The 15,935-nt window shown below is 38.0% G+C and overlaps 1 protein-coding gene across 1 annotated transcript in view; it reads right to left on the bottom strand.

Annotated features, from left to right (window-relative positions):
* Positions 1 to 15,716, bottom strand: part of LAMA1 (laminin subunit alpha 1) — a 78,893-nt gene extending 63,177 nt beyond the window's left edge. The window contains exons 1-5 of the mRNA XM_051610269.1: positions 15,521 to 15,716; positions 15,095 to 15,207; positions 6,512 to 6,754; positions 3,780 to 3,959; positions 364 to 453 (exon numbers count right to left, since the gene is read on the bottom strand). Coding sequence (XP_051466229.1) covers positions 364 to 453; positions 3,780 to 3,959; positions 6,512 to 6,754; positions 15,095 to 15,207; positions 15,521 to 15,716 — 822 coding nt within the window. The remainder of the gene's footprint in view (positions 1 to 363; positions 454 to 3,779; positions 3,960 to 6,511; positions 6,755 to 15,094; positions 15,208 to 15,520) is intronic.
* Between the last annotated feature and the right edge of the window lie 219 nt (positions 15,717 to 15,935).

Below are 15,935 nucleotides of genomic sequence, written 5' to 3'. Positions count from 1 at the left end.
AAAATGCCAAGACCCACAAATACCTCACAATTAGCATTAGACTGCTCAACCACGCTGTATCAACCTATTGGGGTTGATTGTCCAACCTATTTCTAGAATAGGTAGGACAAATCACTTGTGTTGTGCCCCTTGAATTGTATAGATTTATTGCCAAAGAGAGTCTACTTCAAGAAACTTACATTAACAGAGACCCAGATATGCTTGCACAGAAAAGGAAGAAAATCATGGCAAATAAATTGTGTGCATCATAACATTACATAACATCTCCTTTCATCTCCTCTTTCTCATTCTCCTCAGGCAGTCTGTTTTTTGTTAATTGGAAAAGCTGTCTTGTGAAAATAAATTAATGAGATTAAAAAATACCTTTGTGGTTTCATCCAGAGGGCAGCTTCGAGCATGGCCATAACAAATACACATGCCACCAACAGAGATGTCTTTTATTGAATAGTAGTACTACAAAAAAAAAAAAGATGAAAAGCGATGAATAAAAAACATGTACATGTCTTTACATTTTCCTCCCTACTCTGTAAAATAAAATACTAGCACTTGGCTATTTTGTTACTTGAAATATAAAATAAATACTTGAAAATAAAAGCAGCTTTGAATTTTTGCCACTTGGGAAACCTTCCATTTTGTGGGTTTTTTTCCCTCCCCTCAAAGATTTTCCTCACTGGTACAAAACAATAACTGTTTTCTAACTTTAAATAAGTAAGCACATTCTTCAGCTTCAGGAAAGACCACCAAATGTGAACTCAGCCAAAATTTACTTGTAAAAAAATCATTTTTTCAGCCTATAAGAAGCCATGAAGCATCACAAATTGCTGTTATTTTAATTTCGGTCTAGGGAGTAAGAGTATGATGTCTTTAAATGGAAGCCCTGCACTCCCTTAAACAGTTTATGCACTCCCAAGACCAAGTTTCTGCTACTAGTGTATAGGCAGCATATTATTCTATCCAAATTCTCAGCTTAAAAATTGGTGATACAGCAGGGTACAATCCATTAGTTTTGCCAGGTGGTGAGCACAAAGCAACATACATAAGGAAAGGATTTAATTTTCAAGGCAAGGAAGAGGCAGGAAATGACCATCTGGGTTCAGTTACAGCTGCAGTATCAACATGGTTGCTCTGTTTGTATCCTGGCAAGTATGTCCTACAGGGAAATGAAAAAGAAACACTTTCTGAGGATACTTCTAAGCAAAGAGTTCAAGACTCTCAGACCTAACAACCCTGCAGTCATTTGGTTCAGGAAGAAGAGGTGGCCTTGGGTGGTCAGACATGCTGACTTCCTGGACTGTTACTTCTTTGAAGAACCTTGGAGCTGGAGCAAACTAGCCTCTTTAATGTTATACTTAAATTTTAGATTTTAAAGTGTGTTATTATGTTTAGTATTTTAGTACTTTTTTTAATGGTTTGGGCTTGAATTACAAAAAGTACTCAGGGACTTATGAACAGTAAAAGACCTTAACTACAGAGAAGGAGGTGCAGACTCAGAAAACTAGGACAAAATTAGACCTGTGTTTCTTACTGCATTCCCTGCTTCATTTCTTTTATCTTGTTTGCTTAAAACTCAGTGTATGGTTCACAGCAGCTGTGTGCAGCTTGAAGTTGAACAAGAGACCAACAATAGTCAAATGCTACAGACAGAAATAAATAAATAGAATATAAAAATAATGGTGCTGTTGAACACAGAAAAGTTCTGCATCAGCTCTTCTCAAGACTAGGTACAACTACTAAAAAAGAAACCCCACTACAAGAAAAACTTCAAGGTCCTGGAGCAAGCCCAGAGAAGGGCAACAAAGCTGGTGAAGGGTCTAGAGAGTAAGTCTTATAAGGAGCAGCTGAGGGAAATGGGACTGTTCAGTCTGGAGAAAAAGAGGCTGAGGGAAGACCTTATCACTCTCTGCAACTACTTGAAAGGAGGTTGTAGAGGTAGGGGTTGGTCTCTTCTCCAAAGACGTGGTAGAAGAGGAAATGGCCTCGAGTTGTAACAAGGGATGCTTAGATTGGATATTAGAAGGGTTATTAAACAGTGGAACAGGCTGCCCAGGGCAGTGGTTGAATCACCATCCCGGGAGGTGTTCAAAAGATGTGTAGACATGTGGTGCTTAAGGACATTACTTCAAACTGGACTTGCTAGAGTTAGATGATACTAAAGGTCTTTTTCAACCAGGAAAATTCTGTGAAACTAAATGCAATTGGTATGAACAACTGGATGTAAATCTTCAGAAACAGTAAGAACACAACCCAGAAAGCTGGAAGTTTTTACTTTGGTTGTAGTTGCTTGTGCAGTAAGACACAAGGTGAAATATCAGGATTTAGGAACCCTGCCCAACAAACTCTACATCTTGTGAAGATCAAGTGGAGCTTTCCATGCAAAACTGCACCTAGTAGTGCTAGATGGGGTAGTACTAAGTCCTGGATTGCATAACGGTGTGTTACAAAGGCAACAGCAGTGCTTGTCATCAACACCCACGGAGGTTTGTATGCTTTCATGATAAGCCTTTTTTTAAAGTGTATTTTTTGATATTACAATACTGTCAACAGACCTACATGTCAGTGAGCCTACTCTATGGAAACATCTCACCTGTTGAGGTTGTGCATTAACCATTTCTCTATGGCCAGCAAAGAACAGCTGGAGCAGCTGTCCAATACTCTGTGCTTGCAGTCTCCATGCCAGCAAGTCCCATATGGGGCAGACAGAAAAAGAAGAATGTATTTTACACTTTAAAAATGCTGCAGCTGAATGGGTACCTCCATGACCAAGGCAAGAGTGGGGCTGCCTTGAAAGTACCCACCAAACCCTGAACAAATTCACATTCCTCTCTTCCTCCTGTACCCAGCCAGACCTCATAGAAGCAGAATCAGTTCACAAGTATTGCTTGTATCAGAAAAGGCACAAATTGCAAGAGTCCTGCTGCTGCACAAGGAAGAATTGCCTGCAGATATTCTTCAAGACAAAGAGCTACAAAGGAATAGGAAGAGGAAACTCTTCTCATATTCTGTCCTCATCAGAAAAACATGAAGCCACTGATGTACTGGCCTAGGGGTCTCAGACAAATTAAGAAGGTCAAAATGGCAAAATACAAAGCAGAAATACTGCAAAATTCTGTTACCATAGGCTCCAATACTGAAATTCTGTGAGAGCTTGAAAAAGTCAGTCTAAGTGGTTGGTGCTTCAGTTCCCCTAGTTGCCATATCAGGTGTGCAATAAGATCAGTTAATACTCTCGGAATTCTACCCAAGTTTTTTACATTATTATTAATTCATGGACTTTAAAACAATTTATTACAACAGCCTTAAAAAAAAATTGAAGAAAACTCTCACCAGACATCAAAATTCACAATTATAAAGTCTTCAAATAATTCTTTTTATGAACCAGAGCACTGGGTCTTGAAATCCTTGATACACCAGAAAAGGTACTGCAGTTGCATCAAGAGCAATCAAGAGCAACCTCAAATGACATTTCCATCAGCAAAACCATAGCTTTTATTTTTATGACAAAGCATTACAAATACTGTTTCTGGCATAAATAATTTATGGCAATTTATGGCAATTTAAGGCAAGCAAAAAGCAAACAAATAAAAACCTCTAAGAAGCATTTTTTCCCAATTTGTTTCTAACAGTGCTGTTAATCACGTTGAAGTGTATTATTTAACAATCTATCAAAACAACTCTGTGAATGGCAATGATCAGAGGTACTGCCTCCTCCTCAGATAGATCAGAAAAGGCTCTCCTCCCATGGAGTCAAACTGAATACTGTTTACAAACAATTAGCTTACCCTTCTGGTAACAATAGGGTCTAGTTCTTTAGGATCGTTATGGCTGAGAGTCATGAGGTCAGCATTAAGAGTTCTAATCCGCTGCAGTCGCAGGCGAATGTATCGTGCAGAAGTGAACTCCAGCAGCTTTGGCGACGGATCGTCAGCGCTGGGCCTGCCGTTGATCAGTGATGTATGAATCTAGAAAGAAGGACTGGCTTAATCATAAACATAACTGCAATTCAGGAGCAACAACAAACATCTTCATGTGAAAATTAAAAACATGAAACTAAAGCTTGTTTTCCAGTAACTCAAGATAGTGAGATGTTTAAACTATCTGGAAGTCTCTTTTCTTCCCCACTCTCTACCTGCAGGTAGAATTCCTGCTTCCTGACTCACACAGTTCTGAAACCACCACTGTTGGCTCATCATAGTCTCAAATCTCGTGGACTTTCGCGGAGACAGCATAAAGAGAAACAGTGTCACAAGCTAGTTCTTAGCTCCTGTGGTCTTCCTTCCTTTCCCTTATTGAGATGGAACATGTAAATTTGTCCATAAGCACGATTTTGTCCTTACAGATTTCTCCTTTGCAGTTTGTAAAGATTGCAAAACATACGGCACACATGCACAATCTGGGGTCGTTAATCCCATGCCTTGCTGGGACAGGGCTGCCCAAGCAGCAAGGAGTACTCAGTGACATGAGAGCACAGTGGGAAGCCCCAACACAGATGACAACTCAAAGCAAGGGGCTGCCACCACAAGCCAGCCCATCTGGTCTCCATCTTCCTCACACAATCCCAACTAGAAAACTAGAACCACTAAGATGTCTTTTGGTATCTAGCTGCACAACTTATTCTGGCAACAGCCCCTTCCTTCTTTCCAAAGCAACTCAGGAACACACAAGGATTTGCTCTCATATGACCATGCAGTTCCTGCTTCACTTTATGGAAGAAACTGAAAAATGACACTCCACAGGCCACAAAAAAATATTAAACATTTCACCTGTTGTGCATAATAAATAAGGGGTCATTCTTTGCTCTCGTCAGCTACATTTTAGAGTGCATGACATGGAAGTATTTAGCACCGACAATGCTGCACCTTGAATACTGTGTATAGTTTTGGGCCCCCTACAATAAGGAAAACATTGAGGTGCTGGAGAGAGTCCAGAGAAGGGCAACAAAGCTGGTGGAGGGTCCAGAGAACAAGTCTTATATGGAGTGCCTAAGGGAACTGGGGTTGCTCAGCCTGGAGAAGAGGAACCTGAGGGAAGACCTTACTGCTCTCTACAACTACCTGAAAGGAGGTTGAAATGAGGTGGGGTTAAGTCTCTTCTTCCTAGTAACAAGTGACAGACAAGAGGAAATGGTCCCAAGTTGTAACAAGGGAGGCTTAGATTGGATTTTAGAAGAAACTTCTTCACTGAAAGTATTGCCAAGCACTGGAACAGACTGCCCTGGGAAGTGGTGGAGCCACCATCCCTGGAAGTATTTTAAAGACATGTAGGTAAGTCACTTAAAGACATGGTTTAGTGGTAGACTTGGCAGCGTTAAGTCTATGGTTGGACTTAATGATCCTAAAGGTTTTTTCCAAACCTGAATGATTCCATGGTTCTATGTAGTACACAGCAATTTATTTCTGTAATTTTTTATGTTCCTGCACTCGGAAGAAAGCCATGTTCTGGATCATGTCACCTAACTAATGATGTGTACATCAGGAAATATAAATGAGAACAAATGTCACTGAACTGAATCTCTGGCATTCCTGCGTTTGGAGTTGTGTGGCCCACCTGACATCAGCTATATATCAGAAGAGCTGCTGTTCATACAGAGTCAACCTAAGGGCTTTCTGGTTAATTGTGTGGAGAGACAGGTGAAGTTGCTTTGTCTCTTCCATCTGATCTGTGGGGCATACACTTACACCACTGTAATAAACTTTTTATTAAAGTGAATGGGGCTTGATGTTTCCTATGTTTTTTGTTGTGGTTTTTTTTTCTGAAACATAGTTTATATGTAAGTCTGACACACTTTAGCCCTTAGCTGCATACCCTGCAGTCTTTTTTAAGTCAAGAAACAGAACCATATTGGCTTCTATTAAGCTAAGAGTTACTAACACTCTCCATGGAATAATGCTGCATTTCTTATCTCACTGTTACATTGTAGCATTCACAATAGAATAACCCCTGGTTTTACTGTATCATTTCATTATGCGGCTGCCTCTATATAACAAATTACACAAGTACCATGAATAGAGTTTGTTAAAAGAAAGAATAATCAACAGCGAGGCTGCACAACTTGTAGCTCTTAATTATGCTACATCCTTGAAACAATGCCAAGGCTTGTTTAGGAGTTCCAGCTGTGCTGAGCACTTCAACAGTGTTTGCAGCTTTATCTCACACAGCCAGGTGTTCCTAACACAGGAGGTTATTTTATTAAATGAAAACCTGGCAAAACAGAGTATTTGTTAGTCTTTCAGGATAAAGCAAGTAATAATTCACAGCTAATAGCTGCCATCAAATTACATGGAGTACAAAAAGTTTAGTAATGGGAATACGTAAAGCCAAAGACATGTTTCATCCCAGCTTTTAAAAGTTTGGTATACTGGTACATTATTTAAAGATAGTATCATTCAAGAAGAAAAACACATCATCTGGTAGAGCTGAGAGTGATTAACTTTGTAACCGTAATCCAAACATTTTCAAATTGCTATCAGTCCATGTTCTTGCTCACAAACCACAAATGCAAAAACAAACATACCTCTCCATGTTCCAGGGGAACTAATCTGGAATAATAGGAGGTGCAGATCACTTCATCATCTCTCTTGTAAGTTGGAGGCCCAATTCTTGGTGTAATATTATAACGAGTCAAACATTCTGTATCGCTAATTGCATAGTACTGCCATGGTCTGAACTCTGTGCCATCTATGGAGCGTTCCAAAATCCAGTTTCCAGGTCGTGGAGCATTAGCAGCTTTGATGATGACATATGCAACTTGAAAGACCTAAAAAAAAAAAAGCAAGAATAAAATTGTAACACTTAATTATCCTGTAAAAGACCACTAGAAACCAAACGGGTGCTAAATTCAAGTTTTTAAAGAAGTACATGGTTAAAAGTAATTATGGGGACAGGGTAAAATTTGGTACTGAAACTCTGAACAAAGTTTTCACCTAGTCTTGCAACAAACGGCCAACCCAATCTTTTACTCACCGAAATCATTTTTTGTCACAACTCTGAACATTACAGCAAAATGTTTGATTATGTGACTAAAAGAAGACTACACTTATTCAGTGCATTACTTCATGTTAATTAAATAGTTGAAATGTGTCTCAACACTGTACATTTAAGGATTTCTTGAGTATAACATTCTTTCTATTGGAAATGTGCTGGTTAGCTTTTCTGAACCTCTGAGGGCTTCAAAGTGGGTTGGTTTCTTTCAAAACAACTGCAGCCCAAACAACTCTTTGTTTCACACTTTGGCTGGGAATTTAATCTTCTCAGTAATAGCATTTCTGACAAGCTTTTCACACCCTATATTAAAAACCTCTGTGCATTCCATTTTCATTATGTGTTAAAAGTTATTTAAAGCAGAAGACTATTTACAGATACTGCTGAAAACACAGGGAGAAAAAAAGATAAATGTGACAAACAGAAGCATGATAAACTTAAAGAACAGTAGCTCTTTTAGGAACTGTACTCTCTATGCCATACAGGTATTTTTTTAGCTGTCCTGAGTCCAAAGCAAAGTCCCTATCCACACAACAGCACTGTTCAGCACTTCCGTGAGTTGGCAGGGCAGTAATTAAGTTTACAACACCTTTCAAATGACCTTGTCATGGCAGCTAGATAATCTGAACTGGCCACCAACTAGCTACAGCATTAGACACTAACACTGAAATGCACGTATTGCAAAGTTACTGTCTTCTTCCCTACATAATACCTACCATATCATCTCATTTAAAAAGGCAAAAAGGCTGCCTTTGCAAATTTTTAAGACTTGTATATAGGAGTTTAATGTTTCACATGCACTATAGTATCAAGCCTCATTGAGACGAAACAAAAATGCTATATTATTAACCCCCTCAGAAGTACATATTCTCACTTGAGCAGACTGCCTGGTTGGCTGGTATAATCATCACAACTCTTGCCTGCATGTACAGTATTAATACTGTATTGAGTTCCAATGATCAGTTCTTTCAAACATTTTTAAATGTATTATTTTGGGGGTGGTTTTGGTGTGGGGTTTTTTGCAATACAGATTAAAGCTAGAGCAATAACGGCACTTGCCACATGGGGAATTAAACACACAGAGATAAACAGTAACTGCATTACATATGCAATTCAGGAAACTACTTGTGAAGCAAAACCGTCTTCCCATGAACAGAGCTTTGCTTAGGAGGTCTTGCAGACATAAGAAAACAATTGGTGATACTTATCTTCAAATAACTTACTAGATTTAATACCTTTAAAGAAGTCAAACATCAGTTTTGATTAAAATCAGATGTAACTTAAAACATGATATTCACTTAGTCTGATTTTCTTTTCAGGCACTCCAGTTTTATTCTTTGAAACATGAAGCACATTCTAACAGAACTTTTCCAGTTGTTTCAGTACATATGAAAATTTACACAAACTGAGGATTACATTATTACACAAACTGTTGGATTATATGACATGTCAGCAATGCAAGCAGAAGTGAACAAAAAGAAAAGTGAGCTCACTATTCAGTCACAGCCTTCAGACCCTGGGGTCTGTGAATCCTCTGTTGTTCAGCACAATCTTAAAATCTAATCAAAGCTGAGTATCAAGAATTACAACCCAGCTTCCACTAAGCTAAGAGCCCCTTTTAAATAAAATTTATATCATGCCAAAAAGCTCCAACTGAGAAAAAAAAAAAAGCTAAAATACATGCTTTTAAAGGGAAAGGAACAGAACTCCAGCAGACTCCAAGTTAAGCAACTCTATTCCCTACCTACAACCTGGATATCTTTGATTCTGCTAATAGTACTTGAATTATATAGCTTTTTTACACCAAGTTACACACAAGCAGAATCTAGGGTGTCATTTTGGGATCTCTAACCTGAAGATAACCTGGATGAGACAAGAGTTACTTATGAGTATTTTCTCCATCACAGAAGAGAATTGCAGAAAACTATTAAAACTAGGGAAGTTTCATTAACTGAGCTTAGGACTTGCACACCCAAGTTCTTTGAAGTCAATAACCTTTCTCAAAAGCATAAAAGATGCAAGATTAGAACCCAATTTTTTTTTTTTTCCAATGCCACAGCAGAAAATCATCCTCAAAAACTCTTGCATATCTTGTATTCATTTTTTTCCTCTATGCTTGCTGTCATCAACTAAACTACTTCCCTACTTATTACACAGTTGGCTGAACAACAAATGTTCTACTTTTGATTACATCAAGATTTTTCAAGACCCATTACAATGTGCAGCTGATGTGGCTAGTTTTAAATCCAGTTCCAACTAGTAACAATGAGCTATCATTCATCACATAATAACTGGAGCCACTGCTTCAGAAATAAAACATTCACAAGAGTACGTAAGTTAAATTTTGTTTAAATATCAAGTTTTTCACTGAGTGGGAGTGAAGGCAATAGCCAGTTAAAGATAAAATTTACACTGCAACAGTGCACATGCACAATTCAATAAATTCAATATTTTCAAGTCTTTTCACCCAGATCCTCTCATGTTTTCCTCCATTTACCCACATAGCCCATAGGTAACCAAAAATACTCCATAGGTAAATTCACAGGATACTTAATATCAGCAACACCAGGAAAATTTGTCAGAACCTGAAATAATATAGGTTAAATATAGAAATGAAAGGACTTTGTGTAAATGCTCCTGCAGTCAGGTAGTCTTAAGACAACTTAAGAATGAAGCTGGAGGAAGAGGTTAAGTTGTTCCCGGTGTTTGCAAATGAAGATACTGTAAGAAAGGTCAGCAGGTAGGGGTTTTGAAGACCTCATATCCCTCAGCCTCTGTAACCCAAAAGGGATCTGAACCAGGAACTCGTGTAATGCAAGCTGATTTTCCAACATGCTTAGAGCACTTTACAGATCTTTATTTTTATAAATTCTTCAGGCTTGAACGTTGCTGAAGGCAGTTTCTTACCACTTTGCACATCCATTGTCCACAATTCAGCCATGTGATAAACTTGAGCTATGTGGCAAGAGCTAATGATTTGTACACTTTTAATTGACTCTATAGCTTTCCCAGAACTCATTTCCTTACTGTGCTACAAGGGTAAAAAGGGCAAGCCAAAGCAAGTTAGTAATTCCCAAGCAGCCATGGATTGAAAGTGTCATTTTACAGGCACTTTAATCCCAACTGTAAAGACCAACCAAATAAACCTGTGCTGAGGAACCTCTTTTTCATAGCAGCCATACCCATGTAGTAAGTAACTTCTGCTTTAATTAGCCTTTCTATCCTCTTTGCTTCCCGGAACGCAGATCCAGCAACACCAAGTACATTGTTCTTGAAACAGATTTATAAATGAACCCTTCTTTCCATCCAGTAGGAAATTATGCAGATTTTTATTTTTTTTCTAAAGACTGTAAACTCAGCCAGCAGTGGCTGTGGAAATGCTAGCCTGAAGTCCCCATTTCCATAGGCATGGTCAGTGCTCTACAAGCCACATAGATCCATGCCCTGGCAAGCACAGTTTTCCCAGTAGCCTTTTTCGATTAAGATTCTCAGTTACACATATCAATTTACAGGAATGGAGACAACAATAAGGGTAAGTTCTGTCTTTTCCTATCTATGGACATTTGAGCCTCAGGCTCGAAAAGTGGAAAATTAAAAGGAAAGATGTGTCCCAACACATTTTTCCTTAAACATTAGAAATGTTTAACCTGTTAAGAACAGAGGTACCAACTGCTACTTCAAACCTACACCCCAATTCAAATCTAAACCTTACCTGACACTGAAAAAAAATGTGAAAGGAAGATATGACTTAAGACCTCAGGATGACTGTGTCCTATTGTATATCTTCTGAAATCACACTGGCATAATGTAAACCATATAAAGCAGAAGACTGCAAAATGAACAAGCTTGGAGGAATGTAAAGCTCTTGGCAGACAGATTCCTCCTGGATTTACAAATTCAGCTAACTCCTCCCTTTGGGATCAGTGCAGAACGAGAATCAAAAAAAAACCCCAACCAAACAGCTAAGTATGTTTTTCAAAATAGCATGACAAGTCCTGTGGTGAAAACGTTTATTACAACTAACATTACTTCACATTTTAAGTAAAACTGCAAAACCCATTCTGTTCAGTGCTGTCAACATACATAAACCTGGTTACCAGAAAAGATTCTTTTTCTTAGATTTAGTTTTAATGTCCAAAAAGTTTAAAATTAATGTGTGCAATCTCCCTAAAAAAAGACTAAATGAAGATGTAATCTGGATATCAGCCTATACTGTTCACAGAAAAGTCTTTTTAAGGGATAAAGATGGCTTCAGGCTCTTAGAGATTGTGAGGCCTAGCAATTGCTCGTGACATTTTGTTCTGAGGAGTCTGTGATGTTAGAAGTGCAAATCCAGTAGAATTGCTAGTCTCCTGAGTTATCTGTTGTTTAAGATTTTGACTCATTATGTGCAACCATTGTTTTGGAATAGAAGAAAAATTCATTTTAGTCCAGAAGTGTTTTGTAAGAAGGTAGAGATGAGCACCTTGAAACTTGTATCATTGGTTTTACAAAGCCAAAAGGCTTTTAAGGAACTTTGTCACACATGATAAATTAGCACTGGTCCAGTGCAGTCAACAGAAGAGTATCTTTTTATATTGGCAAAGGATTTGTCCTTAGAGAAATCTTTCTTTCCAACTGATGTGGAGATAAGAGCAGTGTAGAAATCATATTATAATATTTATGCTCTTTTACTTTCTAATAGTGGAAACCACAAATTAGTTTCACATCAGCCTCAGTGGTAATCCAGTTCTCATGAAATATTCATAAGCTATAACATAATCAGAAGTAGAGATGCTTTCTCAACTTGATACTATGGGTCTCCCAAGAATAACTGGTCTTGCTTCACAATTCAAAAACTCCATGATACACAGACTTGTGCATTTCAGCTGTGCCTAGTCCAAAGTACCTTTAAATACCTGTAAAAGTCTGAAGCATGGTAATAAATCTGAGGAAACTATTCTTCATTTAATGGTGTGACTGATGGCCCAAGTGCACTTCTGATGTTTATAATAGTCAGCATTTATTTTAATCCATTATAATTTCAAACACAGCTGTCCAGAGGAGTCAAACTCAGGCAAAAATGCTGTTTTTATCGAAAAATGCTGCTGCTTATTTTATTTCTCTAGAATTTCCAGGGGAGGAAGCACAACGTCATAAACCAAATCTTGGTATCTTGTACATCAAAACTACACCTCATTGATAAACTACTCTTTCCCAAGTTCTGGATCGCTGCCATATATTTGATGGCAAGGGAAAACAAAAAGGTTTATCATACACCTGGGTCCCAGAAAAACTGAAAGGCACACCAGAATACATATACCTAGTTATGATCCATGTGAGCTAAGAAATCATGACATAGCCACTGGCTACCCTTACAAAACACTTGCATTAGTTATAAATAGCACAGCCTCTGCAAAAGAGAAAGATCAAAAAAAGCTATTTCAGTATTGATTTTACTAGCCCATCCTCTTTTCTTAAGAAGATTCCATCAAACTGCTCTTCAGTCCAGTTGGTTTTAGACTAAATAAAACAAAGTGCAAGGTAGAATACTAGCTGAAATAATATTCTCTGCTCCCTTCAAATTTCAGCCAAGAGATGAATAAAGCCAAATGCCAAAAGGACACAAGACAGACTGGGGACACAACTTCAACTAGGATAAATTGGAGTGGAGTAAATTTTCACCAGTTAAGATGAAAACATAGCCAGCCAAGGCTACATTTCAGCACTCACCAACACACTTCTGGATTATATCTCTAAGGTGTACATTGGTAACGGTCCCAAGAAACAATTTCTCTTCCTGCTAAAACTTCTGGTAATTACTCAAAAAACAAGAATAATGACCAGATGGTCATTCTTCACATCACAAAAGGGTGTGAATATAGTCTATATTCTGGCATGGAAAGTTAGACAACATGTTTTAATACACTACTTGACAGATTTAATCCACAAAGATTGAAATGTAAAAAAAGTACCAATGCTAAAGATGCATAGTTACAAGTACTGACTTTCAGGAATAGCAAACAGTTACTAAAATCACTAAGATCCTTCATACACTTTCCTTTTGTATTTTCTTTACTTGTGCTAACTTGCTTAAAATTAAGCACATCAAGTCACTTCTAATAATTCATTGACTTCAAGCGATCTCTATTAACCAAATCCTTTCTAACAAAGCAGTAATTTACATTCAGTTTGCATAGCCCTAGATGCCTTCTCTTTCTCAAACTCTAAGGAAAACAAAGAAGAAAGGCCCCTTGGGGTAAACTTTTCAAATTGAGTTAGTGAAACTGAGCATGGGTCAGCAGAGGAAAGATACGTATTTGGTGAAAACACCAACAGCACTAAGGCTGGAGAGTAAAAGATTTAGAGGGCAGTTCAGCTGCTGTTTCCAAAGTGAAAAAGTTCTAAGAGGATAAATCCTAAGTCATCCCCATCTCACTTTTTTTTTCTTTCCTGTTTGTCCATTTACAAAACAAACACAAAGAAAACTCTTCAAACAACAAGAAAGTACTACCCAAACCTTCCCTCACTGACAAGACACCCTGTTATTACTGTCCTAACAGTTCTGCTTTCTAATTAAAGAGCAAACTAGGCACTTGTTTAACCCATGCTTCATTATAAAACATCAAAGTTAAACCTTCTGTTTTCACCATTAAAATAACTTTCAAGCAGGGTCTAGAGATCTTGCAAAAGCTTTTTACCAACTGTACACTTTAAGTATGTATTTCTTAGTAACAAATCTTCTTCCAAAATTTGAAAGCATCTCCATATTAATAATGGACTGCTGAGCTATTATTTTCAAACAGCTTAGATGGGCCAACATATATATCTGTTCAAACCAAAATAACAAGAAAAAGTAAAGAAAAATACATTTTCTTCAGAAATTATTTTATCTTTTCTTGGAGCAGGATAGGAGACTTGTTTATTTCATGTCTAACAGACAAACTAACAATTAGGAAGTGCTCTGTACAGTTTTGGAGCCTCCTAAGAATGATGAGAGCACTTTGCTGTAAAGTGCCAAAACAGAGGAACCAGCTTCTGTCCAGTTCCAGTCTCTCCAGGATCAGAAATCAACATTTTGGAGATATAATCCCTAACTCTTCAGAATGGACAGCAAAATTTCATAGAAGATACAATACAGAACATTCCTCCAGCAGAATGTTCTTTCCAGCTAGTGGGGAATCAGCTTCTTTCAGCAACACTAATTTTGCCCCATTTTGTGCATTATTTGTTTTCTAGTCCTGAAAGACTCTCCACCAGCTGAGGAAAGTCTGTTTCCAGGGTTCTTGAGTTTGACCATTACATTGTATTAACAGGTTTACATACTTAATGTAAATATGCAAAAATATGGAGAATTTTAAACAGAATAGTTTAAATTGAGATCTATCATGAGATAATTGATGTGAATACAACAATTCTTCAGTCACCTTTCTCTCATCCTCTGAAATTCAGGATCCAAGTTACAATATCTATGGATCAAACTAGTTCATATTTCAAATGAAATGTGCTGTTTTCTTACAGTAAATATAAAATGTTTCCACCATGTCCTACTCCAAATAATTTACTCTTTTACTAAGAAACTGTGCAATCACCAGTTGACAGGCTGATAGTAATAATTAATAATATCAGAAACAGATGCATTCTCACATACAAATCTACACTTATGCCAATACTCTGAAAACACCGCTGCTTAAAAAGAAGTCTTTAATAACCCAGACTTTAAGTAACTTGCCTGAAATCAAAGGTGAAGGAAAACATCAGACTGCTGAGGAAAAGGCAGCAGGGTCAGGTAGAGAAAGGTCACCAAGACAGAAGGAATGCTGGTGTAAACTCTCATCCACACATATAAAATCATTACTGTGCGATGAACTACAAGCTATGACCTGTATGCTTACAAGTATAGTCACTTCTACTCCAGACAGATACGAATGAAATCTCTAAGATGCTCTTAAACAATAATTGAAAACACACCTGTTTAAAATCAGTTCATACTAGCTTTAACTACCCATGTTTAACTATGTGCTACTAAATGGTTAACTACTAAACATCCTACCATCTAAACACATAATAACTACAGTGAATTGCATTGGCTTATATGCTACTCACAATAAATGATGCTCACCTAAATGTTACTCACCTGCCTTAAATCCAAGGTGATGGTTACCCAGTGGTATTGCCTCCCATTCTGAATGCTAGGACTTTGCCACCAGTTATTTGTACCATCGATTGCACTAGAAATTGGGTGCTGCTCTGTTTAAAAACAAAATATTAAACATCTCTTGCAAATACATCTCACTGCATTTTCTCTGAATCAGAATATTTATTTCACAGTGAGCACAATTTCTTCCCAGCATAAAGAAGCAAAAGCTGAAATCTGCCCTCAGCCAAGAAGGCTGTCATTGAATGCTGCAGTGCTTAAAAGCTGTTTAAGGTGCTCACACTTTCTGTCCTTTGCTCAAAGGCAGTTTCACTCATGTAGTAGAGAGACTAAAAGTAAAAAGTATTTGAGGAGAAGGGTCAAAAAGAATGACACAAACCCATAAATAAACCACATGAAACTTGCCTTTGGGATTGGCACTGTGGTGGTCACATACACGGCACTGGGCGTTGCGCAGGGGCCGTCCCGGGACGTGCTCCACCAGTTTGCAGAACATCTCTGGTCCCTTCACTCCACAGGTGGCATTGGTGGAGATGTGAGCATTGCTGGCCAGGTTCAAAATGGCAGGGAACAGACCTTGAAAGAAATAACTATCAGCCATATCATAAGGCAAGCAAAAATGCAGACAGGTGTGAGACAACTCTGAATATACAGGGTTTCATGACAAGCTTCTAGCTTAAGATTCAGAGATACAGAAAAATACAATTAATACAATTTATTTTGTGAAAATATTATCATACCACACTGACACCAGCACACTGATCATCATAGCACTGGAGCACTGCAGTCCTGTCACTGCCCACCACCCTGCAGCTTCATC

This window comes from Apus apus, chromosome 2, assembly GCF_020740795.1.
Source record: "Apus apus isolate bApuApu2 chromosome 2, bApuApu2.pri.cur, whole genome shotgun sequence".
Taxonomy (NCBI): Eukaryota; Metazoa; Chordata; class Aves; order Apodiformes; family Apodidae; genus Apus; species Apus apus.
This window is presented reverse-complemented; position numbering and strand designations above follow the sequence as displayed.